General features: G+C 33.0%; 5 protein-coding genes and 1 non-coding gene across 10 annotated transcripts in view; 3 read left to right on the top strand and 3 right to left on the bottom strand.

Annotated features, from left to right (window-relative positions):
* Positions 1–385: 385 nt before the first annotated feature.
* On the top strand, positions 386–1,243 carry LOC145724635 (allergen Tha p 1). Its single transcript, XM_081972990.1, has 2 exons — positions 386–548; positions 1,036–1,243. Exons 1-2 carry the CDS (start codon positions 386–388, stop codon positions 1,182–1,184), a joined length of 312 nt encoding a protein of 103 aa, XP_081829116.1. The 3' UTR covers positions 1,185–1,243.
* Positions 1,244–1,896: 653 nt separating this feature from the next.
* LOC145724865 (ninjurin-2-like) lies at positions 1,897–6,394 on the top strand. 5 transcript variants are annotated; one of them, XM_081973347.1, is made up of 3 exons: positions 1,897–2,123; positions 2,882–3,055; positions 6,022–6,394. In XM_081973347.1, exons 1-3 carry the CDS (start codon positions 2,061–2,063, stop codon positions 6,229–6,231), a joined length of 447 nt encoding a protein of 148 aa, XP_081829473.1. In that variant the 5' UTR covers positions 1,897–2,060; the 3' UTR covers positions 6,232–6,394. The 5 variants fall into 5 exon arrangements, with proteins under 5 accessions (XP_081829473.1, XP_081829470.1, XP_081829472.1 ...); XM_081973344.1 differs by lacking the exons at positions 1,897–2,123; positions 6,022–6,394 and adding exons at positions 2,506–2,809; positions 5,411–5,764; XM_081973346.1 differs by lacking the exons at positions 1,897–2,123; positions 6,022–6,394 and adding exons at positions 2,529–2,809; positions 5,771–6,015.
* A 1,785-nt stretch (positions 6,395–8,179) lies between these two features.
* LOC145724634 (uncharacterized) lies at positions 8,180–17,025 on the bottom strand. The gene is made up of 6 exons (XM_081972989.1): positions 16,673–17,025; positions 12,542–12,755; positions 11,581–11,893; positions 11,107–11,227; positions 8,533–8,730; positions 8,180–8,475 (listed from the first exon to the last, which is right to left on the bottom strand). Exons 1-6 carry the CDS (start codon positions 16,866–16,868, stop codon positions 8,282–8,284), a joined length of 1,236 nt encoding a protein of 411 aa, XP_081829115.1. The 5' UTR covers positions 16,869–17,025; the 3' UTR covers positions 8,180–8,281.
* Positions 17,026–18,042: 1,017 nt separating this feature from the next.
* On the bottom strand, positions 18,043–21,306 carry LOC145724867 (ejaculatory bulb-specific protein 3-like). Its single transcript, XM_081973349.1, has 3 exons — positions 21,145–21,306; positions 18,396–18,597; positions 18,043–18,329 (listed from the first exon to the last, which is right to left on the bottom strand). Exons 1-3 carry the CDS (start codon positions 21,151–21,153, stop codon positions 18,115–18,117), a joined length of 426 nt encoding a protein of 141 aa, XP_081829475.1. The 5' UTR covers positions 21,154–21,306; the 3' UTR covers positions 18,043–18,114.
* On the bottom strand, positions 18,746–18,817 carry TRNAP-AGG (transfer RNA proline (anticodon AGG)). The gene has a single exon. It is a non-coding gene; the product is annotated as a tRNA-Pro (tRNA).
* LOC145724838 (uncharacterized) overlaps positions 19,443–25,179 on the top strand; it is a 31,067-nt gene continuing 25,330 nt past the window's right edge. The window contains exon 1 of the mRNA XM_081973295.1: positions 19,443–19,478. Coding sequence (XP_081829421.1) covers positions 19,458–19,478 — 21 coding nt within the window. The 5' untranslated portion in view covers positions 19,443–19,457. The remainder of the gene's footprint in view (positions 19,479–25,179) is intronic.

Below are 25,179 nucleotides of genomic sequence, written 5' to 3'. Positions count from 1 at the left end.
CAGATCAGATGCAAAATGAGACAGTCTAAACTAAACTTATCTAAGCTGTCCTTAACTTCAACTTAGCCAATGCTGAAGAAATTGACATTAATCTTAATCATGATTAACTCTATTACAGTGTTACTCTAGAAATACTGTACAAAACCACCATTTTGTACATTTTTTCAACAAAACAAAAAAAACTAATAAATAATGCGAATAACACAACATATTTCACTAGTCTAAAATCATCTAGCCGTCCCTTTCTAACGGATTCGACTTGCACCACCACCGTGAAAGGTGACCACCGGAGGACAAAATTCCTTCAGATTGCGGCTCTAGCTTAAACTTAAAACAGTCTTTAACAAATCTTAGTTCGAGTGATACCGTGTCCCGAAATAACGATATGGCCCTTTTAACCGAACCTTTAGGGTGGTACCTTTGCCTCGTTCTTCTGGGAACCAACCTGGTGCATTCGCAGCTGCTGAACGGCAACGGCTACGTTGAAAAACAATTACTGTGCGCTTTGGATCGGGCTCCTTGCGACAATTTAGGCAAACAAATTAAAGGTAATTTATGTTTTCAAAATTGTCTGATTGTCAGTTGAGTATGAATTCAAAAATTAAAAATAAATTGGAAAATTACAGGTTTGGTTATGATTTATACGACTGGAGTTATTAAGGTTTAATTTAGAAAAACCACTTACGTCACACTGCATGCAATTATTGAGATGTGCGGAAAGTGACGCTTTCTAGGTCTGGTTGATTGAGGGAAAGTGTGTGTAAAGCATTGGATTGTAAAGAAAAAAAGTCGAGGTTAAGTTCTAGTTACGGTTTAATGCAGAGCCTGCAGATACGTTCATAATAACTAGACTGGTCGATTTAATTTAGTTTTAGAACTAATAAGACTATAAGAAGTCAAAAAAAATTATAATAAAATGAGGTAGAGGTTACAGAACTAAAAAAGGTCTGCTTTTTGCATTATCAGTAAAATTTGAATTTTAAATAAGATTGCTCGCAAAAGACAAATTTGATACTATTTCCTATTTTTTTTCAGATGCTCTGCCTCAAATAATTGGCAAAAATTGCCAGTCTTGCGATCAAAAGCAGTACGCCAATGCGAAAAGGATCGCTCGTTTTGTCCAGAACAAGTATCCAGATGTTTGGAACGATCTGATCAGAAAATATGGCAAAACCACAAATTGAGTTTAACCTAATTACTTGTAAAATAGATATTGACATAATAAAACAATTATTTTTGTATGTATGGTTGTCTGATTATTTGTCTGTACTGACCAACACAGGTTTAAATAAATTTTCAGTTGTTTTAGTGAATGAAAAGTGTAAAATGTATAATCAAAATGTCATTCAATTATTAGTGTGTAATGAAAACAAAATACTGAAAAAAGGTTTCATGTAAAATTTAAGTTCTAGACAATCCTGATGAAAGGGTGACAGTAACAGTGTGATTCCGTTACTATGGGTCTTAATTCATTTCAAAAATATTGGGATAAAAACAAATTTTGCCGAAAATTCGGACATTTTGTTAGTTTAAAGCTCTACACACTGTCTAAATATACGAACCAACTCATATAATAATAATGGAGAAAAGTCTAAAGTACCCTAGATTTGATTTGTAAATTACATGTTTGATTTTCTCTCTTTTTTCCAACAAATTTTCAAGTCGAATAAAAAGAAGATGGTTGATCTTTGAACTATTTAATGATGATTTAGGTATCAATGGAAACATTCCATTTTTACAAAGTTTGACACCGTTGCACTATTTTACAGTAACAAGTTTATCATACTTTGACTCTTTTGTAAAGACATTCATCAATGTTTGTATTCTACCACCCCCTACTGTCATTGATAAACTATATGCGCGATCGATCGTCACTGTTCTTGGAAATGTTATGTCGATAACACCACCACGACTTTCAGTTTGTGCAAAAAAATGAATGAAATGGTTCACGTTGGCAGCCTTTAAAGCTAATTACATCAATTCATCTATACAACGGAGAGGAAATTGCACTATTCAGTCATTGTGCGATCTCCAAGAATAACGCGACCGTTTTGTGTTTAATGAATTTCAATTTCTTCCGGAATAAAATGTCGTCGGTGTCTCCAATTAATCGCCCAAACGATGTAAGTTATTAATTATTTCAATACTTGTTAGTCTTAAACATATACCTAAGTAACAATAGACAATGCACGCGACTTGTTGCAACACTCTTTGTCCCATATCTAAGAAGGTCACTAATTAACAATAATTCCAGTTATTAATTTATTGGCAAGTGTAATTGCGTATACTGTTTGCGTGTACTGATTTGACCCCAAAAATGTCAATCCAAACAAAGTGAATCATGAAGGCACTCAAAGATAAAAAAAAATGTCATTGCATTGTGTTTTTGTTGCGCCAAACAAGGAAACGCGTAATTTCAATAGAGTTTTGCACAAAAATGGCAATTGCACAACAAGCCTAGTACTTCCTGGCTTTGTTAACATCTTTACGTTCTGTTTGGTTTAATTTCATTAAACACAACGGAATAACTTTTAACTCTAAAACCTGAAATTAAAAGGAAAATAACAAATACTTGATTTGTAAACCACAAACCGATATCAATGCTTTATCGGTTATAATTTGTTACGGGATTAAGCGTGCACAACAAAATTAAATAGATTAGTTTCATAGTATAACTTATACAGATCAATTCAGTAAATGAAAACACCGCTTTAAAGTAATAATGTCGTCAAAGAAACCGAGTGAGGAAATGGAGATGGATGGAAATGCCATCGCCGTGGTAGCTGCAGCCTCCATAGCCTTTGTACAGGTCTATTTTCTAGCCTTGTTTACTTACAATAGAGAGATGGTCCAATAAAAGTAATTAGAAAACTTGTTACAGAAATCATTGGACGTCAATAAATACGCAACTAAAAAAACCATAGCGCAAGGACTTTTGGATGTGGCCCTTCTTACTGCCAACGCCTCTCAATTGAAGTATGTACTCCAAGTTGGCGAGAAACACGAGTTTTACTCACTCATGTTGAGTCTGATTAGTATTTCGATTGTTCTGCAGGTAAGTGAGTTTAATATGTTTCTGGTAATAGTTTTAACAGACACAGAATGTGGTACGAGTTTTTGAAATTGGTTTTGAATTTGAAATAGGTCAGCCCTAATTTGGACTTTCAGTATAAATTTAAAAAGCGAACAAAATTTGAATAACAATGTTGTTTACACTAAAAGCCATATTTAGACTGTTCACTGTCTAGTATAAAATTATGTAAGGTGATTCTTTTAGGGTGATCCAGAGAGGACTGAATTGGACTTTGTATTTAGACTATTTTGCATAATTGAAAAATTAGACAATATTTTTTTCGAGGTATATCTAGATGTGGATCGTAGAAACAAAAAAATGTTTCTCAAAAAAAAACTTATTTGCAAATATTGCTTGTGGCAATAAATTAGCCATTTTTAGTGGATACAATTTGTTCTACATTTGATTTGGCGTTGTTGTACATCACTTTACAAAAGCCATTAGCAGTTTTACAAAATCAGACAAAATTTCAATTCTCTAGTTTTTCAGTTTTGAAACGAGTGTACAAGTACTTTTAAAAAAAGCAAAAATTCAGCATTACATGATTTCGACTCAAAAGCATATGTACTGGGTGCTGCATTTTCGATGGTTTTACGGGGTACAGAGAAAACGGTAATAGATAGAAAAAAAGTAGCATACGTGTTCTGATCTCTTTTTCTGAGCTGAGATGACTGGGGAAGAGTGGGCTGAGCAAACTTCTTTTGTTTCAAAGATACGGGGGGTTTTCGAAAATTGTTAATTTTTGAACCTCTTCTGTATTTCAGTTGCTCTTAAAATTATCGAAAAAGGAAGAACGGTTCCCGGTAGTAGTTTTCATGTAGAATCCAATGGCGTAGTCAGTTTTTTTCTATTACGTTTAGTTTCTGACATATGACAGTAAGTTATATTTTTTTTATAGGGAACACCCTATATATTTTAAGTTAATTTATTTCTGTTGATTTTTACTTTTTCAACGGTTTTTCAACAATTTTCGAAAACCCCCCGTATCTTTGAAACAAAAGAAGTTTGCGCCGCCCACTTTTCGCCAGTCATCTCAGCTCAGAAAAAGAGATCAGACCACGTATGCTACTTTTTTTCTATCTATTACCGTTTTCTCTGTACCCCGTAAAACCATCGAAAATGCAGCACCCTGTACAGAGTGATTTATATTTTACTCAATATCCAACCTGATGTCAAAGTTGACCTCATGTCAATCACTTGTCAAATTGTTGACACGTTTTGATTATTTTAAATGGAGCACCTTGTACTTATTTGAAATCGAAACATCTTTTTTTCTGATTTCAAAAATATGTTTTTTTACTTTTCGAAAACCTTCTGACGCAGAAAAAATTGATAATTTGTCAGTTTTTGTAAAAAACAATGAAATAATTAACGTTACAGGCACGTCAAGAATAAAGACGAAAAAAAATTAAAGAAAAAATGTAAAACCCCATTTTTTCGAAAAGTAAGCAACAACGTTAATAAAATACATTTATTTAAAATAAAAAAAGCAGCTTTTTGATTGAGCAAATAAATTACAGGGTGTTCTATTAAAACAATCAAAACCTGTGTCAAAAATGAAAAGTGATTGACGTATGTTAATTTCGACATCAGATTAATACTAAACTTTGTTAATTTAAACTATGCTGTCAGATCAAAATTAACGGAGTTAGTGAAGATATGGAGTGAAATACCAGGTGTCCAAGAGCACCCTGGACATAGGAGATTAACATGGGAAAACGGTTTTGATTTTTTTGCGCCTGTACGGTTGATTTGATTGACGTATTTTACGACGAAAGGGCTCAAGTTAGAGATCCGAAAAAAATACAGAAAACTAGTCCGTGATAGGTACTACAACTTTCATTAATAGGATTTTTCAATCAAATCAACCGTACAGGCGCAAAAAAATCAAAACCGTTTTCCCATGTTAATCTCCTATGTCCAGGGTGCTCTTGGACACCTGGTATAAAAAATCCCCCTGTACAAGCAAAATCAATTTGTGACACCATCTTAATTTAGTTTGAGTTTTACTACACATAATATAAGTCAGCATTTTGGTATTTTAAAGGTTTTAGTTGGCCTGCTATGCCTGACATTCCATCTGTTATCGGATTGCCGACTTCATATGAAGAGCTACCACGCCATGGCAATCACTTTAAACTACTTAAACACGATTTGTGCTTTTGTTATCACCGTCATAAATCTTATTATCTCTTGTTTCGACCCGTCTATAGCACGTTATGCCATTTTTCAACCACCGGATGTTGCATCCCTCGGACAATAGTAAAAACTTGACTTTTATACCCTTTCCTTATTTTTTTTTCCAATACTAACACTACACTAAGTTTTTTATTTCAGTTAATAGTAGCCATTCTGTTTGTGATAATTGGTGGGCTGAACATAAACAAAGAGCGAGACCAGCGAGCTGCCATTGTACTCAACGACTCAATTTTGATATTTATTTTTCTTATTTCCGTTGTCAATATTGTTATATCCGGTTTTGGCCTTGAGTACTCAAATCAGCCCCTCAAACTCATTTCAGGCCAGCAGGGTCCAAACTAAAAAAAAAAAATTACAACAGAAAAGAGGAGAGAAAATGACAATATAAGTTATTAGTAGTAATTGTAAGAATAAAACAGAAACTGTACTTCTTTACATTTCAATGTAACTTACATATTCTGAACAGTATTTACAGCATGTTTTTTTTTTTGTTCTTAGGTCACTGCTGGCTTGCTGTCAATACTGATAGGAATACTCCGTTCCTACCGCAATGACAAAATCGACAACATTGTCACTATTTTGAATCAAACTTCTTTGGCATTTGTCACGGGAGCTCTATTTTGCGATATCATTAAAATGAATTTTGGTTTGGACCCTGCATTAGCCGTCAATAACACCTCACACTAATTTCATATTAATTTGATTTTTGTTTGCAATTTTAAGTTTTATTGTTTTTTTTCCACACGAAGATACTCCAAGCTTGCCTTTGCGTTCTACTGGGTTCGGCGCTCAACATAAACAAAGAAGATCATTGTCCCAACGCAAACAAGGCGAACAACATCATCTTGTGCGTCAACATCGTCATAATGGCAGTAAACGTGTTGATTAACAGCTTTGAAATGAAGGAGAGCACTGATAGTATGATGTTATTTAGGAATACAAATAGTACTCTTAATTGACACATTGTACTAAAAACAATATAGGCTAGTGATTTTCTTATTGTGATTCTGAATAACTAACTTGTGTGTGTTCCAAAATTATTATTATATTAGTTTTCTTTTAATTATTACTTCTTGTTACCTAAAAAAAAATATTTTTAATATAAACAGAGTACACAGTGTATTTCAATTTTCCACTTTGTATCAATTGCCTTCCAAATAATCAAGAGTTATTCCAACTTTCATGTATTAATAAGAAAATTAATTACATAAATTGTACTTACAAACGTAATTTACATTGCAAATCTATTTAAATAGTATTCACTTTGCGAACATGTTATTGATTCAGTTGTTATTCGTTCACCTAGTTTCATATAAACTTGACCGAACCAAAATACTTCTTATTGCAAAATAAATGGAGGATTTTTATATTTGCATGGTTGCAATATTCTTTCGTAATAACCAGTACTTTTTTCAGACCGTCTTACCGCAAAGAACTGTTTAAATAAGAAATGACCAAACATTACGTGATTTCAGTGGAAGTCATTCAATGGAACGTTTTCCTTTTTTACTGGTTTCTAGTTGATTTTCTATTAAATCTGAAGTAGTCGTTCTAAATACATTTCATTCACTAATGTTTAATTTTTGCTTAGTTTATTTTACTTGACGTAGTTTTTTTTTACTGCTTCATAAACTATTCTATGAGTATTGTTATTGGCGAACATTACAATTTAACATTTAGGTGTTATAGCACTTTACTAAGCCGTTTATGTACAAATGACAAACATTATAGCCATCCAAAATTAGAATCATACCTTATGTGGGTTCAAATAGCTTAGTTCTAATCTGTAAAAAGTTTGTTCTATTTTTTGAATTTGCTAAATTTTACTGTTCCACGTTATCTTACTGTTGCCCCTTGTCCCTTTAAAAATCAGGGTACTATTAAAAAAAGCCGGCAATTGGCCAAATAGTTGCAATCATTTTTGGATTATTGCGTCAAATAAACTCAGAAGAAAACAGAAACTTTTTCAAAATTTTGTATTTTTCGGATATCTCTACGTACGTACAACGTTTTCGAAATTGTTATGAATGAATTTGTTGCACTCTGCATCCAAATAAGGTTTCCACTCTTAAATCATTTATTTCTATAAATTTGTATAACGTAATATACAGGATGTGCCCGGTTTCAAACAGAAAACACACTAAATGAGAAAACACAAGTAAATAAGAAAAATCTTCTTAAACTCGTCCAGCACTTTTGTTTCAGAACATTTCTTTGTTGTTTGGGGCATTGTAAAAGCTACACAAAATCAATCAATGGTTTTTTATACAGGGTGATGCGTGTATGGAAATTACGAGTAAGTTTCAGAGAATTGTTGATAGTAAAATTTGCGGTAATATTAAATATAATACATGGTGTACTTGTCAATGCCATTTATTAGTTTGTAAAGATCCAAATCAGTTTTTTAAATTTTGGCATGGCCTTTAAAATTATTGGAAAACACAAAACGATTAACATTTTGAAGATAAGGAATTTAAAACCTTTTTTCATCCAAGACAGTTTCTGAAATACTTTGTTGTGTTAATACAAAATACAAAAACTGTTGGTCAAGTGCATTCTGGACCGTCGATATTTTGTTGTTTAATGATCTCAACTTGGGCAAACAAGTTTGCTAAGAATGACGATTTAATTAACAGTATTTTTTAAAAATCAACATTTTTATTTTTGGAACTTGAGACATTAAGGTTTTAACTTTACAAGCCCCAATACCAAGGAGAATCAAGGATATACTGCTGGTTGACCGGTTAAAATCGGTTCAAGGTTGTCTTGCAAAAATTTAATTTATTCTATGGTCATGCCATATAGAAAAGGTAACTTAAATTTGGTCGGGGACCTTTATAATTTATTCAAACTTCTTAACTCTGATATTAAAGAACGAAAAAAGAGAAACACACAAAGCAACCAATGTCACATTATTAAATCATTTAATGATTACAACTTATCATTTAGGTAAAAAAGTAGTAAAATCAGACTTCTTAAACGTACTTAATCTACTTTTTTTATAACTTATTAAGCCAGCTTTCTGGCAGACAACTCCTTTTCGAACCTTTGCTTGTAAACTCCCTGAGGATCGTACTTCTTGCTCAGTCTGTCCCAATCTTTAGTCCTTTTATCCATCAAATGCCTGATAACCTTCTCGGTTGTGTCTTTCTGTTTCTCATTGCATTTGGAGCAACCGCTAGCTAAAGCGTCAGGCAGGGTTTCTATACATAAATTGAATTTTAGAAAACTTTTACAAAACGCAGTTAAACGTAACTTACTCCTTAATTCTCTCCCTTCAGGGGTGCAAGGTCCTTCTTCCATCAAACACTTAATATAATTGGTGAGCACCCGTTCGTTTTTCAGGATCTTATCCACATCTACGTTGTCGTATTTGGAGGTGTAAGGGCTTTGAGCCGCAACCAAACTACAACCGAGTACTAATACAACGAACAAACCGAGACACTGCATTTTGGTGGCTTAGTATTTGTGAAACTGACTGAGTCGAATGCTGAACAGGTTCCGAAAAGGTTTTATTTTGCTTCATTGACCACCTGAAAGACTGGGGGGATCCTTAAGAAAGTAAAAGTGGTACGTTCTTCGTTCGTTTTGGTGACGTTTGCCAATGAGTTTCGTCATAGGTCATTCTCTATAAATTTTCAATTTTACTGGACAATATAATAATCAATCTATAATCGTGTTTGGCAAAGTTTAAGTTAAGACATTATCAAAAGTGCAAAGTTTTAAAGAACAATTTTTCTTGTCACAACTGTGACATGGTTTATGGTAAAATTTGTAATTTAATACGAGAATGTCTCTCTAGTAAAAGAGAAAGTGTCTTTTTGTTGGCAAGTCCTCAGACGGTGGGTTTTTGAGTAATATCAGGTGTATTAAATAACAATAACAAACGTTTATATCATTGGACTTTAATTATCGTAGAATTAGTTTATTTTCCTTGTTTCTACAGTCTAGTCAGCTAAGGTTAAGTTATGCGGTAATTTTTAGTATTACTTTTAGAAATACAATTACTCGTATTATTTGAGGTAAAACATTCATTTTAAAGTAATATACCAACATTCATAAAGACTTAACTGTATGGGTTGTAAGTTTCAGTTTTGAATTCACCATATTTTGCTGAAAAACAAAAAAAAAAAAATTTATTGACAAATTGAAGAAAATAATAAGGATACACAAGTAAATTGAAGCAAGGGCGTTCAGTATTTGTATCAGCCATCTGGGAACCAAGTAAAAGAACTACACACAGGTGTTGTAAAGCTAAAATTGGCCATAAGAAAACTGACAGAGAAACATAGATAATTGCATGCGCAAAACAAAGACAGAAAACCCAAGAAAAGTCCAGACAGGCAAAAATTTTGCTGCGATGTTGTCAAACGTCTCTCTGAATTCGTCGCTTAGATTACCTGCAAAATAAATTTTGTGACAAGAACATTCCTTTTCCATTTGTGTTTAGTTCCCTTTCTGTGTACATTTTTTTTATAACTTAGTGCCAATAGGCTATTAACAAAATTATGTTACTAATTCAGTGGATGAATTTAGATAGGTTTCTGGCAACAATACTCCTAAATTTTTCGCCTACTTAGATATTTTATTAGATTTTTTGTCTTTGTCTCGCGTATGCAATTCTCTACGTTTCTCTGCCAGTTACACGATTTTTCTATGGTTAGTATTTTAGTTTTAGTAGGTACACCTTGTATAGTTTTGTTGTAAAAGTGGTAAAACACTGTTAAATTACTGAACACGCTGGTGACTGTTATATTCTTCTTTTGCGAAACCATTTTGAACTTCTAATTAATGTTAAACTAATTTAAAGTTAAGCATTTATACTTTGGTTCTCAATTTCTATTTAGACCCAGGAAATTATAATTTGTTGGGCATTTAATATCCTGATTGGCTATATTTGTTGGCGTATCCGAGCAGATCAAATATGGCTCAAGCCGCCAACTCTGCAAAAAATTGAAATTTGACATTATCCTCCTAAACATACAAAATTACTATATGGAGATATCCGGAAAGTTACAAAAATTTGAAAAACCATTTTTACTTTATTGTGGTGAGAAAATGCAAAATAAAGGTCATTTTTTTCTATGGCGGTAGGTCAGAATCCATCCACTGTCCGGTTAGATCTACCGACATGACTCCGCCAGACTATTCTCTATAGAGATCGATAACAATTCAAGTTTTTTTGAAAATAACTTACAGGAGTACATTAGGTTTAGGATATTGCAACTTGTGATAATGCTTATAGGGAATGAACGAACAGTTTTAGAATTCAGGACTTATTTTGTGGTTTAAAAGTCAGATAACTGAAGAACTGAAGATTGTTTTAAATCAACATCTATAGTTTATGGATGTAAGAACAGAGATTTCCATTTAGAAAATGCGAGTTACGTTTGGTTTCTACAGGTTTCAAACTTGACTAATGAGAAATTAGTCGTTTACTTGTTTGATCCCAAAAAAACTTTCGGATTTAATAAATAAGATCGTTCATTTTATAATTATAGATAGCCAATGAAATACGCTGTCCAACGGTATTAATATTCGTAAAAGATACACAAAAATAAAAAAATTGTGTACGTAAAACAGTGTTTTTTTAAATGATATAACCTCACTGAATGTGATTAAAAATACTCGTTATTAATACAAAATAAACTATATTCGGAGGGTATTTTAAAAATTGTATAAAAATCACATTTACATGGCATAACAAAACAAATCTAGCTACACTTTTAAAGTCAAAAAAAGCTAACCTAAAAATACACTTGCTTTTTGACTTGATATTAACAAAACCAATCTTCAATTGTTCAAGAAACTGGTCGTTCCGAATGTTCTTCAATTTAAGAAACGTTTTCTTCGCTTCGTCGTCCACCACGGCATCAACAACATAGATTTGAATAGAATGATCTTCTGAACAGCGGCATCGGCCACTGCCTTCTCCACCTGCTTAATGGCCTTCACCTAAAAAACGATGGGAAACGTGATTTGTCATAAATGATTCGATGACCCGCAATGATAAACTTAGTACTACATGATGACGCATACGATTAGATGCGTTCCCACAGATTCATGTTAATGTTAACATAGACGTTATGCATATAATGTGTAACAAAAAAAAAGCAAAAACTTTCTTCCTTAGTAACACAAAATTTGGATTAAAAAAATTAAATTTGTTATTAGTATTATTGACATTAAACATAAAATTATAATGGCAAAGGTTTGGTAATGTTCTTAAAGACAACTTGAGCGATTTCGGCTCCCGTTTCCATCACCCTGGAACCGATCGCCCCCAAGCCCCTGACAAGCCCACTCACCGTGGCTCCAATATTCGCCCCCAGGTTAAGATTCACTATCGGCCTAATGGGAATGGGTGGATTAGTAAAAAAAGTGTTAATGGGCAACAGGCCCGGAATTGGTGCGGGTCTCGATGGTGGTTTAGTGGTAGTACCGACTGTTGTGGTACTAGTTTTGGTGCTTGGGTTAGCAGTGCTGCTGGTAGTGATTGGAGTTGATGACGTTTTTGAGGTGGTGAAACTCATGATATTTGGGGAGGTTATGATTTGATGAGTGGTGGTATCTGGGCGTGGCTCGTCCGCGTTACTCGTTGTTGACGAACCAAGGTCCCACCTGAAAGAATAGAATATTCATTGTCAAGGTTGGACAATTCTTTTTATAATTGTTTAACAGTTTAACTCAGTTAGGTTCGGATACAATTAACCAGGAATTAATTTATGTCAATTATCCATATTGCATAAAATCATACAATACTTTTAAATGTGAAAAGGTCAATTTCAATCTTAATAGTGTTTGAATGGTCGTGTAGGGTGATCCCGTAAAAATTACATTAGCCAAGTTCACACTTATAAAACAATCTCCGAAGATTGACAGATATCACGTGGCAGTACCTTCTACAATGGCCATTTTCAGGCAACTGCATGTATCAATTTAAAAATGATACAAACAAAATAAACTGAAAATGATAGATATACCACATTTTTAAAAAACTTTGTTAATTTTTGTTAACATTCATTGAAAACTACTCAAAATTATAGAAAACCAGTACTGGGAATATTTTTTTTAAATACTCAAATCCCTTAAATCTGTTGTTTTAGTCATAATATGACCAACTCGATTAAGAATAACCAACAGACACGGAAGTTTAGATTTTAGTGTTATTTTCTCATACACAATCTCAAAACTTTCAAAAAAAAATATAAAAACTGATATATCTTCAATTAACGTTACAACTCAAATAATTAATTTATTTAATCTTACCCATTATTAACGACAACAGAAGGTATTTTGTTTCTATTACCAAATGTAGATTCAAATTTTCTAACATATACATCATCGGGATCCCACATTTGAGATAATTGACTCCAAATCTTCGGATACTCCTTTTTTAATCTCTTAATGGCACGTAAAGTGACTGTGGCCTGTTTTTCGGTACAACGATGACAATTGGTGTGCAAAGCTTCGGGAAGAATTCCTAAAAAATACATTATTTAACACACAATACCTTGCAAAACTGTTAATGAACACATAATCGTTAATTAACGGGATTGTCTTTTGCTTGGGACTTAATTTCGATTATTAAATCTGGTTAGAAAGGGAGATTTTGCAATATGTAAAGTTCTTTAATAATGAATGGTAGACTGGTTTTAGTCTGTGGGAAATTTGCCTACAATCTATCGAGTTAAGCTTCACTTGATCACACTCAGAGTATAAAATTACTAGATCATTACTAGGTCACTATTTTCTCTGTATATTCCGATAATTGACTCGATATTTTGGATTGTTGATCGAGCATACGAAAGTTTGCAAATGTTGACCATCACTTTCTTCAGTACCGCTACAATAATACGTAAACAAAATTTGCACACTTATACACACTATAAGAAAAAGGTATTAATAGTCAATAAGCTAAAAGTGTTTCGTAATGTTTAAAATACCAGTCAGATGACATTCTTCTCCTAGGATGAAATTCAATCAAGACAAAATAAGCTGACTTAGTATTCCGGAGTCTTGCCTCAGATAGTATTATTCATGAGACACGAGTATACACAGGGAAGTAATACATCATAATATTATTGAAATAATCTGACTAAATCATTTAACATAACAATTTTCTATTTTTCATTTACTGTATTTTGCTTCAATGTAATATTTTTTTGTAGACTGTTCTTATTACATAAACAACTGATTTGAACATTGATTGAATAATCAATAGTCTTATAATATACTTATTAACATGCACCTCACAGACATTTAGGGGTCACGTCATTTAGTCATTTAAAAAAGATTACGTACCACCTCAATCTTTTTACATACACCTTATGAATTCAGATTAAATTGGCTTAATCAGTTTCATGATCATCACTTGTTTCCTGTATTTATTGGCAAAAAATTAAGCATGGAAAATCAACGGTAAAAAGAGAAATCCATTGGCAACAATGCCAAAATTAACATGAGTGACATGTGTTGGTCTTCATGGAGAAAATGTCATGTCATTTGACAGTTGCTCCCGCAAAATCAAGTAAATTTTCTGATATAGTGTTCAATTGCTCAGACTGTAGACACTCAGTTTTTTTAATATTTGTCTTAAAAAAAAATTATAGTTAGGATCACATATATCACATATACAGGGTGGTCCAGTTTTAAATGTTAATAATTCACCAATCCATAGCCAATTAAAAAATAAGTTGACATTCATTATGTCATTTTCCTGAAAAGTGCTTCCTAAGAAAAATACAGTCCTTCAAATTTCTGTTTAAAAAATCGTTTTTTTTTGTCATAACTGTCAGACCGTTGGAGCAATATTGATCAAATTTGGAACAAGCACTTTATTACACGTTATTACGGTCAAAGACCCAAAACTAACCCAACCCCACTTAAAAATTATCTTGGAAACGGAAAATTCACTTAAGAAGTTTAAAAAATATTATTGTAGCCAGTTTTCATAGTTTCCATACAAACTAAAAGACTTTAGTTTTGAAAATTGAATTAGAAAAGATAAAAATTTCAGAAGCTTAAAAATTGTCTTTGTAACCAGTTTTCATGCAAATCGAAAGACTTTAATACTAAAAATTGACTTGTAGACATAAAAACTACTTTTTCAAGAATTTGTTACTACAAATTCATACATTTAAACCTTAAAAATTGACTTGAACCCCAAAATGTGACTGAACTAATGAAAAGTGACATCAGAAGCTTAAAATTTGCATTTGAAGTAAGTTTTCATAATTTGAAGACAAATTTCAATATTTTAGTCTTGAAAATAGTCTTAGATGCAGGACATTGACATTAGATTCATGAAAATTGTCTTGAAAACTAACTTTTCGTGCTTTTTACTTTGCTTTTCATTTTCTTCGACTTCTCGAATATTTTTAGTGCTTCAAAACTGCTTTCAGCTTGGAAATTCGAGTTTCAAGACTATCTTCACTAAGTTATTGACATAGCAAACTTAAAAAACATTTTTTACATTCTTCATAGACTTAAAATGGCATTGCAAGCTTTGTCACTATTAAATCGACTTCTAGACACCTCAGTGCTAAAAATTCGGGTATTTCCTAATAAACTAGACTGTTTTTAGTGTTTTAAGGCTGTTTTCAGTGCCTCAAATCGAGTTTCAAGACTATCTTTACAAAGTATTTGACTTATCAGGCCTAAAAGCCAGTTTGTCCACTGACCATAATCTTGAAAATGTTATTTCAAGCTTCTTCGCTATTAAATATACTTCTACACTCATAGGTGCAATAAATTGTAGCATCTCTAAGAAATTCAGACTGTTTTTAGTGCTTTTTAAGACTGAAAAATCGAGTTTAAGACTATTTCCAAAAGTCAAGTTTCTTCAGTAATAAAAGTATAAAATGTTGGTACCAAATACTACAATAATAGTCTTGAAAACTAATTTTTTGAAATAAAATAGTCCGAAAATTTAATTTACTTCTAGACTTGTTGTCCAGTCCAGAAAATTGAGTTGTACACCAATTAAAGTCTTGAAAATATACTTTTGGACTCTCTTTAGTCCTAGTAAAGTCAGTTCTAACATTAAAAGTCAACTTTTATATTATTTTTAGTAGTAAAAAATGAGTTTCATGCACAATACAATCTTTGTCTTGATTTCTGGACTTTTTTTAGTTCTTGAATGCCAGTTTCAGACACTCAACCAGGATGGCAGTCTGAGAATCAGCGAATCATAAGACCATTCCTAATAGTAAAAAGCAAGTTTTTAGACTATTCAGTACAAATTTGAACTTTCACAAGTCTTGAATGTTCAGTTTTAAACTATAAACCTTTTTCAGAAAAATGACACAATGCAAGTCAACTTATTTTTTGATTGGCTATCAAATGGTGAATTATTGACACTTAAAACTGGACCACCCTGTATAATGTTGTACTTTTCACTGTTTTATTGAAACTATTGATGGTTAAAAGCAAATTTTTGAATTTTTATTATTTGATTTTGAGTTGACAATTAATATTTACAGCATATATGTTTTTTTAATAAAAATTAAATTATGCCTTTGCAGTTACGGACATTTAACTTTTTCTACATTTATTAATAATTTTTGCTACTTTTAACGTCTAAACAAACAATAATTTAGCAGCTTAATGTTCAAAAATAAGTTAGTTTCGTTAACTCTTTCTTACAAAAGCACGGCGAGTTAGTAAAATTTTGAAATTTTATCTAATATTTTTACTTAAATAATAAATTTACATTTGTTCTGAACAATTTAGAAATATCTCTTATATTATGTAAATATTTACAACAACCCAGAGGAAAAGAATATAATAACTTTTTGAGAAGTTTGCTCAAAATAATGTTAACATTTTTTTCCTTAATTGTCAAAGTTAACGTGACGTCGTTAATTTAAAAAATTCAAAATTTACTTCTTCACTTTCAGTCAGTTTACTGATATTTCCAGGTTTTAATTTAACTGATGCTAAAAATATATAAACAACGACTAGTTTTAAAACCTTTGATCTTGGACTAGAACACTTAAAGCAACTTTCTTTCACGGTCACTAATATTGTGAACGGAAGTAGCTACTTTTCGATCAACATATCGTAGACCTTCAATCAACACTGTGATTATCCCATGTGTGCCAAAACAGACTATAAAATCATTTATAGATAGTTGAGGCCACAACACCTAATTAAGTACCAAGAAATACCTACTAAATGTCAAATAAAATTGTTTTAGTGATTAATCACGTTCTGAAAATTATTTTATTGTATGTATATTGTTGTGTAATAAAGGTTATAGTAAAAAGTATCAAAGACCATACTTTGTGCCCTCATCCTAACACACTCCTTTTGTTATGAAACAAAAGCTAATAAAAAAGTGAAAGTATTAACCAGTGTAGTGTTAATCGGCTCTAAGTTAGTTGGCTAAAGACTTACTCTTAAATTCAACCCCTTCAGGTGGACACGGACCTTGTGACAGCAAACAGGCCGAGTAGTACTTAACCATTCTGGGATTGTTAAGGATGGTTTCCACATCGATATGGTCGTACTTGCTGGCGTAGTGTTTAACCGCGGGTTTAGCGCTCGCTAAACCGACTGTCAAAATGACAACAAAAAAGATCAGTAATGCCATTTTGGTACCGTTTGACCGCGGTACCGGTGCGCATAACTTGCGCTCAGAAAGCACTAACAGTATAGAAATGCACTTCAAGGCGTGTAGTAATAAATAAGACTTTTACACGGTCGCGTATATCGAGGTTACACCGATGGAAGCGGAATGGCAGTACCGCATTGTTTTGGTATCACCATTTGGTTCTGGATCGGAGAACAGTTAGTTTTTGCGTTTCTCCTCTAAATAGGTTTTGAGGTCAACGCTTGCGAATCTTAAGGTCACTAAAATAACGTCAAGTTAGCCCTAAAGGATAAGTTTTTCAAAAAACAGATCTTAATTTTAGTAAACGACCTTGCACGAGAATTGCACGTAATAAACCATATAAAATTTTACGTTAACTACACAGTTTTTAATTACATTTTCTATTGAGTTGACCTTAGATAACAAGGGGTGACTAATTTTTTTGTATTTTCAGCTGATATTTTTACTTTGCGTTAAAGATTGTAAGTTGAAATACTGTTTGGGGGTTATCATTGTTTTTCCTTTCTGTGGCAAATAAGTATGCAAAATTTTTAAAAATGACGTAACAAATACAGGTAATTGTTTTGAATATGACATATGTATAATGTTCCTTCCAATAAAATTCTGATTTAGTTCGAACATATTAAACAATGATTTTCTAAGGGTATGTGTATAATTTGATCTATATGCACTTGTCGTTGTAATCATTCTAAACTAATAGCTTTATTTAAATCTAACGAAAATGATTCAATTAACCTACTTTCGATAATATTCAAATTAGCAAAAATTTACAAGCGCTAATTAAACTGCTTTAAAGAAAAGTTGTAATTTTGAAGGCCGTTTTGGGCAGTTAATCATACACTTAACTTAACAATCTAAACAGATACTTCTTAGTCATGTTACTAGTTTAATTAACTAATCCTTCATTGTCCAATTAAATTACAGGTTGTCTATTAAAAGTAAAATCAAAAGTCAAACATGCTTTTGTTGGTACCATTGTTGCTACCAAAAGGCTAAAGTTTATGAGGTACCATTAGTATATTATTTTATTTGTCGCCATCTGTAGATCGAATTCAACAACTACAAACTTTATTGAAAAGACCAATGTGGTTCCTAAGCTGGCTGGTACGCAGACACTATTGAAGTTCCAGGTATCTAGTATAGAGGGAGCTAGTTATTTTATTCTAACGCATATTATTTATTAATTAGTGCCATATTGGTAATTATTATTAACTGAGTAATGCGATTATTTGTCAGATTTGACAGGTTCAACAGCCACTTCGGCTTTCTTGCTATCCAAATAGCGTTTTCTGTAACTTCCAGTTGGGTCGTACTTCTCCTGCAATGGGTTCCAGTACTCCGGCTTGTTGTCGATTAGGTACTGCATCATAACTTCGGAACCTTCTCTTTGTTTGTCGCTGCATTTGCTGCAGTTTGTTTCGATCGCATCGGGCATGTTTTCTGGTAGTAACACAAATTGATTATCTTTAGTTAATATACCAAAACTAATTACGCGAAAAAACATACTTTTGAGTTCCAATCCATCTGCCGTACATGGACCTTTATCCAACAGGCAGTTTACGTAGCCTTTCAGTAGGCGATCGTTGTGGATTATATCGTTAATATCGACGTTGTCGTATTTGGTGGTGTATTGGGTATTTTGTGTTACACCCCCATGGGTTATTGGTACCCATATGGCAATTACCGTACCAAGAATGACAATAGACTTCTGAAAATGGTTCTGAACTGTTAATCATGTAATCCTTGTATTAATTAAATGATAATTCAACTATACTAAGTTATAGCAATAGCAACTTTTTAACAACAAATAGAACAAAAATGATGTAGTTTTAACAAAAAAAAATAAAAAAGTTACTGGGCTCGTCCGGGATTTGAACCCGGGACCTCCCGCACCCTAAGCGGAAATCATACCCCTAGACCAACGAGCCAACTGATTGAGACGGTTTTAAACTGGTTCTTTTATTCAGTGTGTAACCATTCAACAGGTGCTGGTTTTGAAAAATTATTTAAAAAAATAACAGCTATATACTCTCTATCCCAGCCGAACTGGCAATGACGCAATAAATGGTGATCTCGGATTGAAATTTACTCTTAGATTAGTTTCAAAGGTTGCCAGCTTGAGCATGCCAGATTCCCGGTGATTTAAAAAGTTTTGTCTTTGTTAAGCCAGACATATTGTAAAGTTCGGATATAGAGCACTTTTAAAAACTATTTTTGTTTATTGCTACCGATAGATGAAGCAATCGCCCCCAATATTGCTCCGCTTCAGTGCAAGAAAATTGTTTTGTCTATTATTGTATTGTCTTTACGAGAGCATTCGGCAACATGGCATCAGTGTGTTTTTAATGATAGCAAAGGACAGAAACGTGACAATTGACATTGACAATGCTTCTTCAGTTGCTTACCGATTTGACAAGACTCACGAGAGTGAGGTTAAGCTGATAAAAAGCAAAATATAAACAAGAGCGGAAAAGTTAAATCAGTGCCGTTAGTTACTAGAAAAATTACTTTATTTGAATTGTGCAGGCTGGTGTTGGTAGTGATTCTGGACTGTGTGTTATTTTCTTGATGGTAAACCTGCAAAGTAAGGTAAGCAGCAACTCTCTGTATGTCACATGAAACATCTATCAGCCGCAAAATCAGACACTGTTCGCTCTTCACTGAATTGTTTAGACATTTTCGGTTACCGAAAATCGAAAAATATGAAAAACACAAATACAACTCACACAAAATAATAACCGAATCGATAAATTCGAGTTGCAACGGGAAAAGTTTGAAGAAACTGTCAACAAATGCCAAACAACCAGAATTATGAATTATAAATGGCGGTCCCAACGCAAACGCCGAATTTTCCCGAATTTTAACGATTGGTTAAAGAACATACACGTCAAAATTACGTTTCGATCAGTAGTCCTTTATAATTATTTGGAAAATACCAGAAACCTCTAAAAATTGTTTGGACAGAAACGCCAACCAACTGTCAAATACGGTCTTATACTAGAGTGCCCTTAAATATATTGGTGTAATCGGCCCTTATTAGCTTTTTTTTATATTTCGACGTCATTTTATTTTTGTGTATAATTTTTGGTATACAGGTTAGAAATCATTGCTATCGACAAACTTTGCAAGTGACATGTGTCAGAGTGTCGAGCGATTTTGACATCATTTAACAGTTGGTCACCACCTGACACATGTTACTTATAGCATTTTGGATTGGCATGTTTAGTGCAAAACCCAATGAGTAAAAAGAACAAGTATCAGGAGGTAACAATAATACAAATTATAACCCGTTTGTGCATTAAGCGAGGGGGACGGAAGTTGATTGCGCATTCGCCTACTGCGCAGTTGAATTGACGCAGTCATTGAAAGTTTGGAGTTTCAAACCCGCAAAAATTTGTTGTTTGTATTTGTTGTAGTATAGTGTTAGTTTGTTTTGTTTGTTTGTGGTTCTTTAACAGTTGAGTTTTGCAAATTTAAATTAAGTTGTACAGTGGACAAGATTAAATTTAGATCTGATAGTGCCAACCGGAAGTTGACGGCCGCCATATTACTCCCCCCGCCTCCCCCTTGTTTCTGTCCCCCTCTTTGATTGCTATTGCTCCTTCCTGCTATGTTTACATTTTTTTTATTCATTGGCAAAACCAGTGTATTGCCATACTCTTTCAATGGCATTTGATAGAGCAGGAAACAGACTAAATAGTTTTGCACTAAACTTGCCAATCGAAAACGCCATTATCTTCCATCTGATGGATATTGATAGTTGATCATAGTTTTGATATGTACAGGGTCTTTCACTGGGGACTGACCAACCCCCCATTATTATTATTATTATATTTAGGTAACTATTTTCGGAATGTGCTCGAAATTCTGTAAATATATTTTTTTTTTTTAAATTAAGTTTTAATAATTTTACGAAATTAATTTTTAGACGAACCTTGTATATTGTCAAACTAAAATGAAATATTAAGAAATAAAAGAAAAAAAAATAAAATATTTAATTTTGTGGTCATTTTTTAATTCAACTTTTTAAACTACATTAAATGGCTATTTCAGTTTTTTTTAATTACATACAGGGAAGTCAGAAAAAGAAATGAACAATATGCTTTTTAATTGCCAGATAATCTTTTCTAAACAAACTGAACAAGGATGAATACAGTTGTACAGAACTTTATGATAAAAGGCATTTCAGATATTTACAAAACCAATAAATACGTGTTACAGTCAATGGATTTAATTAAAATTTCTACATACTTACCCAGCTCATAGTGTGCACAGGTTGATAAAAAACGAGAACTTAAAAAAAAAACAATTTTAATTTTTCTTATATAAGCAGCAAAATCCGAAGCTAAAAGCTAAATTATCCAATTTTAAAATACGATTTTTGCATTACTCGTTTGTTGCACGAAAACCGTTTTGTATTGTTATTTTGCTCGACGTATTATAATAATCATCACAACAATCGGAACAAAGAATGCCTTGATGATTATTTAAAGAATTTCCATTGCCATAATAGTGTAATAGTTCAGCTTATTGTATTCATAACAATACACTATAACGTTATTATTTTATTCTATAAATTGGTTGTATAGAAAACGAAAGTGAACGAGTTACCAGATCAAGTTCAAGACGATTAGGTTTTTTTGCATAATAGTATATTATGTTACTAGGAATAGAAAGATACGATTATTGTGCTGAACTCAGAAGATTGTGCTTTTTTTGTACTTAGGTCGACAACTGAGCGAAACACAAGAATCGCTTTCTACGTCCTATTTTTTTTTCAAGCGGCATGTATACTATTTTTTTTTCAAACGGCATGTATACAGAGTGTATGGATTTGCGATGTTTTGACCGGAAAACCCAATTTGTTGGCTAGTTAGGATAATACTAGCATACATAATTTGGTCAATCATTTTAACACAATCTTATAAATTCAACTTTTTCATTAGGAATAATAAACCACTGATTTTTCATGTTTGTTTGCTTTATTCCTTGCATTACAAACTTTTTATATTCACAACACAATTAACATAAATTAAAATATCAATTAATAGAAAAATGTAACTAATAATCTACACATTTTCTTTGTCGGTATTCGAACTATGAACCGTCAGTTTAAATGAGCAATTTTCAAATTTACAATTCTGCCATAAATGAAATTCCTGCCCCTTTACTTCATGGTCTACATTTAAAGTAGGTTGTTGTTGTGGATTTGTTGAAATTACTGGTTCTCTGATATCATCTGTGGTCTGTGGTATTGTTCTCCATTGGTATTAAATTACAATCATTTACATCCAGAATTTTCATTGCTGTGTCATTTTTATTTCTTAAAGAATCGTCAATGTAGCCTTCTGCTACAGTTGTAGACCTCCAACCACTGTGTCTTTTCAATGAGCAAATGTCTCCACCATTATCTACAAGAAGAGTTGCAGAGGTTCGGCGAAGGCAGTGACCAGTATATTCTTTGACATCAGCCAATTTCAAAAACAACGCTATTTCCTTGGGAATACTTGAGATTTTGTGAATACCCATTACAAGTCTGTGGCAAACTCCATTTTGATATTTAATGAAAAAACGATCTGTATCAATAACATCTGGACGAAAAGACAAGTATTTTTTACAAATAGTTATGTAAAATTCTCCAACAATTGTAAATGTTCTGGGCTTGTAATTTTTCGTGTTTGGAATTTTAACCAGAATTAATTTTTCCATGTATTCAATATCTTGAATTCTCAAGTTTACCAGTTCATTACATCGACATGCCCCTGATATGCCGTATATTAAAACAACCTAAAAATGTTGAATATGGGTATTAAAAAAATCATAAATTCATTTTTGTTTCGGATCCCTTCATGGCTAAATACTTTTTGTCAGGTGCTTCTGTTAAAAAAGTGTCTACTTGGTTCTTGGTGAAAGTTTTAGACTTTTTAGCTGCATAGTTTGTGTTCTCTGGCCCAAGTGGTGAATTTATTGTACGCTCGTTCATACATTTCGCGGGACCTGCTAGGAATCAAATTATTTAGCGTATTTGACGCTATTGATGCTAAAGCAGGTGGTGTACAACTTATTTTATCACTATCACTCATTTCGGCGATTTAGGTCGCTTTACGGCTTCACTGAAACTTTATTTGACAATACAACAACGCAATTAGTAGTATTAGTACAAGGTGTTTGAATTTTTAATTAGTGTGCCATGGACATCACTATTTTTGACAGATGACACAGTGAAAGCGTAATAAGGTAAACATAGGATGTGTATCGTTTCCTAGCCAGGTTAACCGATTAATTCGGACTGTTACTGAAAAAATATCATTCTCATAAAACAACGGAGATTTGAAGCCAGAAAACCAGAGCAAATGGCCGATAACATTTTTGAAAGCCTATTTTCAAGAACCGCGTTCCGTGTAAATTCGGAGCGCGTAACCGTAATCGACAGATGACGCTAGACAGCCATGATACGCCCTCTGTTAGACTACTTTGGAAATAGCTTCGTGTTGTTATCGTATTAGCCGTGTTGTGTCAATCAGTTTTTGTCTTTTTGTGTCAATCCGTTTGTTTATGTTGATTTTGAATTTGATCACAAATTTAGCCCTGACACCTTCAGGAAAACTGTATTTCACAATAAGAACATGAAAGGATTGTATTGCAGAGCCAAGCCTGACAAGCCAATCAAAGCAAAGTAAGTGTTGCATTAATTTCATCTGCTTTTTTCTAAATGCAACGCTTTTAGTCTGGATCAAGTTCTGGACTATATTTTTTTACCTCCTAGGATATGAAATAGCCTTTCTACGCCGGCAGTACAGGTACACAATAGGCTTATTTTAGACCGCTTGAAAAAAAGTTACTTTTTGTTATTGTAATTTATGTTTAAAGTATATCAGGATATTTGTTAGGTTAATTTTCTAAATTGTTTTGCATTGTCAATAATCACATACTTGTCTTTTTAAGTTGACACTGATCTACTACTAAAAATAATCTCTCGGTGCAAATAACCGTTATTTTCTTGGGTGCGCCAGTGACTGCTACCTTGACACTTAATACACCAGGAAATTTATTACACCAAAAATGTGACTCATTTCTAGACTGCAATCTAGATTTCTCATTGAGTTGGCGGCCATTAAACGCATATTCTAGCTTGCATATGCGTTCTGACTCAGATTTACTATGTCCGGTTACGGTCGGCAGGTCGGTTCAAACCCTCGAGAAGAATTTTCAGTAAAAGTGAAACTGACGGGCCGGCCTAACTCGTTATTTTGAATTGCCATCGGTTTTTTTTTTAAACGTTTCACTTTTTTGTTCATTTCGAATACCACTAAGTGTGCAGCCTAACCAGAACAGGAAATTGGACAGTCGAGTTAATAACGTAATTTTGTACTTTCGCCTTGAATTTGAATATACATAGAGCAAAGCTGGTTTTTTAGATGCGTGTTTATTAGATTGTGGTTGATTTCATTTTCTAACGGTCGATTGCATCAACCCGGTTAAGAATCAAGTTTTGTTTTGAGTATTTTATTAATAAAGAAAATGAAACATTAGAATGTGTCAGAGTTGCCAAAATGTACGTTGCACTAAACATGCCAATAGAATACGCCATAATAAATATTGTAGACAGCTCTATACCTATTTGACTTTCCCATAACGTTTTAAGTGGGACTGGATTTAAGACCAAATTTGTCAATGTTTTCAGGGCAAATTTTAAATGTAAAGTAAACCTTAAAAAAGAGTTGTTGAGGTTAAGGCAGTTTTTTAATAGAGAGTAGTCAATTTTGAGGTTTTTTTTTGTCTCTCTGTAAGCAGTTTTTAGTCAAGTCATCAACAACAAAAACAAAAACAGCAAACGGTCAACTAGCAATCTGGCAACAACGCACACAACTCGTTAAACCAATAAACGTGGAGATCGAGAAGGTCACGTTTGTATCAGAATTGCGCTCAGTTAATAAGCGCGTGTGAGAAAGAGAGCGCTACAGGTCGCAACTAATCGCTAAGCAATACGAATGCATTTTCAAAACGTCAATTTTACTGATGACGTGCATCGCTCCCATTAGTGCCCCCGACCAGACTCACTTATTATTAATTATTATGATCAATGAGTAAAAAGAACAAGTATCAGGAGGTAACAATAATACAAATTATAACCCGTTTGTGCATTAAGCGAGGGGGACGGAAGTCCACCATCTTTGATTGCGCCTACTGTGCAGTTGAATTGACGCAAAGTCATTGAAAGTTTGGAGTTTCAAACCCGCAAAAATTTGTTGTTTGTATTTGTTGTAGTATAGTGTTAGTTTGTTTTGTT

This window comes from Ips typographus, linkage group LG2, assembly GCF_016097725.1.
Source record: "Ips typographus isolate SLU linkage group LG2, UJ_Ityp_2.0, whole genome shotgun sequence".
Classification (NCBI taxonomy): Eukaryota; Metazoa; Arthropoda; class Insecta; order Coleoptera; family Curculionidae; genus Ips; species Ips typographus.
Note: the sequence above shows the minus strand (reverse complement) of the source record. Positions and strands in the feature narration are given on the sequence as shown.

What these genes read in the sequence shown, in the direction of transcription:
- LOC145724867 (XM_081973349.1), bottom strand. An exon ending in AGATGGATTGGAACTCAAAA is followed by an intron (nt 18,330 to 18,395) that starts GTATGTTTTTTC and finishes TGTTACTACCAG; the next exon opens with AAAACATGCCCGATGCGATC.
- LOC145724865 (XM_081973342.1), top strand. Translation starts at nt 2,723, where the DNA reads ATGTCGTCAAAGAAACCGAGTGAGGAAATGGAGATGGATGGAAATGCC. An exon ending in CCTCCATAGCCTTTGTACAG is followed by an intron (nt 2,810 to 2,881) that starts GTCTATTTTCTA and finishes AACTTGTTACAG; the next exon opens with AAATCATTGGACGTCAATAA. An exon ending in GTATTTCGATTGTTCTGCAG is followed by an intron (nt 3,056 to 6,021) that starts GTAAGTGAGTTT and finishes TTCCACACGAAG; the next exon opens with ATACTCCAAGCTTGCCTTTG.
- LOC145724635 (XM_081972990.1), top strand. Translation starts at nt 386, where the DNA reads ATGGCCCTTTTAACCGAACCTTTAGGGTGGTACCTTTGCCTCGTTCTT. An exon ending in TTTAGGCAAACAAATTAAAG is followed by an intron (nt 549 to 1,035) that starts GTAATTTATGTT and finishes ATTTTTTTTCAG; the next exon opens with ATGCTCTGCCTCAAATAATT.
- LOC145724634 (XM_081972989.1), bottom strand. Translation starts at nt 16,868, where the DNA reads ATGGCATTACTGATCTTTTTTGTTGTCATTTTGACAGTCGGTTTAGCG. An exon ending in GGGCGAATATTGGAGCCACG is followed by an intron (nt 11,228 to 11,580) that starts GTGAGTGGGCTT and finishes ATCGTTTTTTAG; the next exon opens with GTGAAGGCCATTAAGCAGGT. An exon ending in TGAAGGGAGAGAATTAAGGA is followed by an intron (nt 8,476 to 8,532) that starts GTAAGTTACGTT and finishes ATTTATGTATAG; the next exon opens with AAACCCTGCCTGACGCTTTA.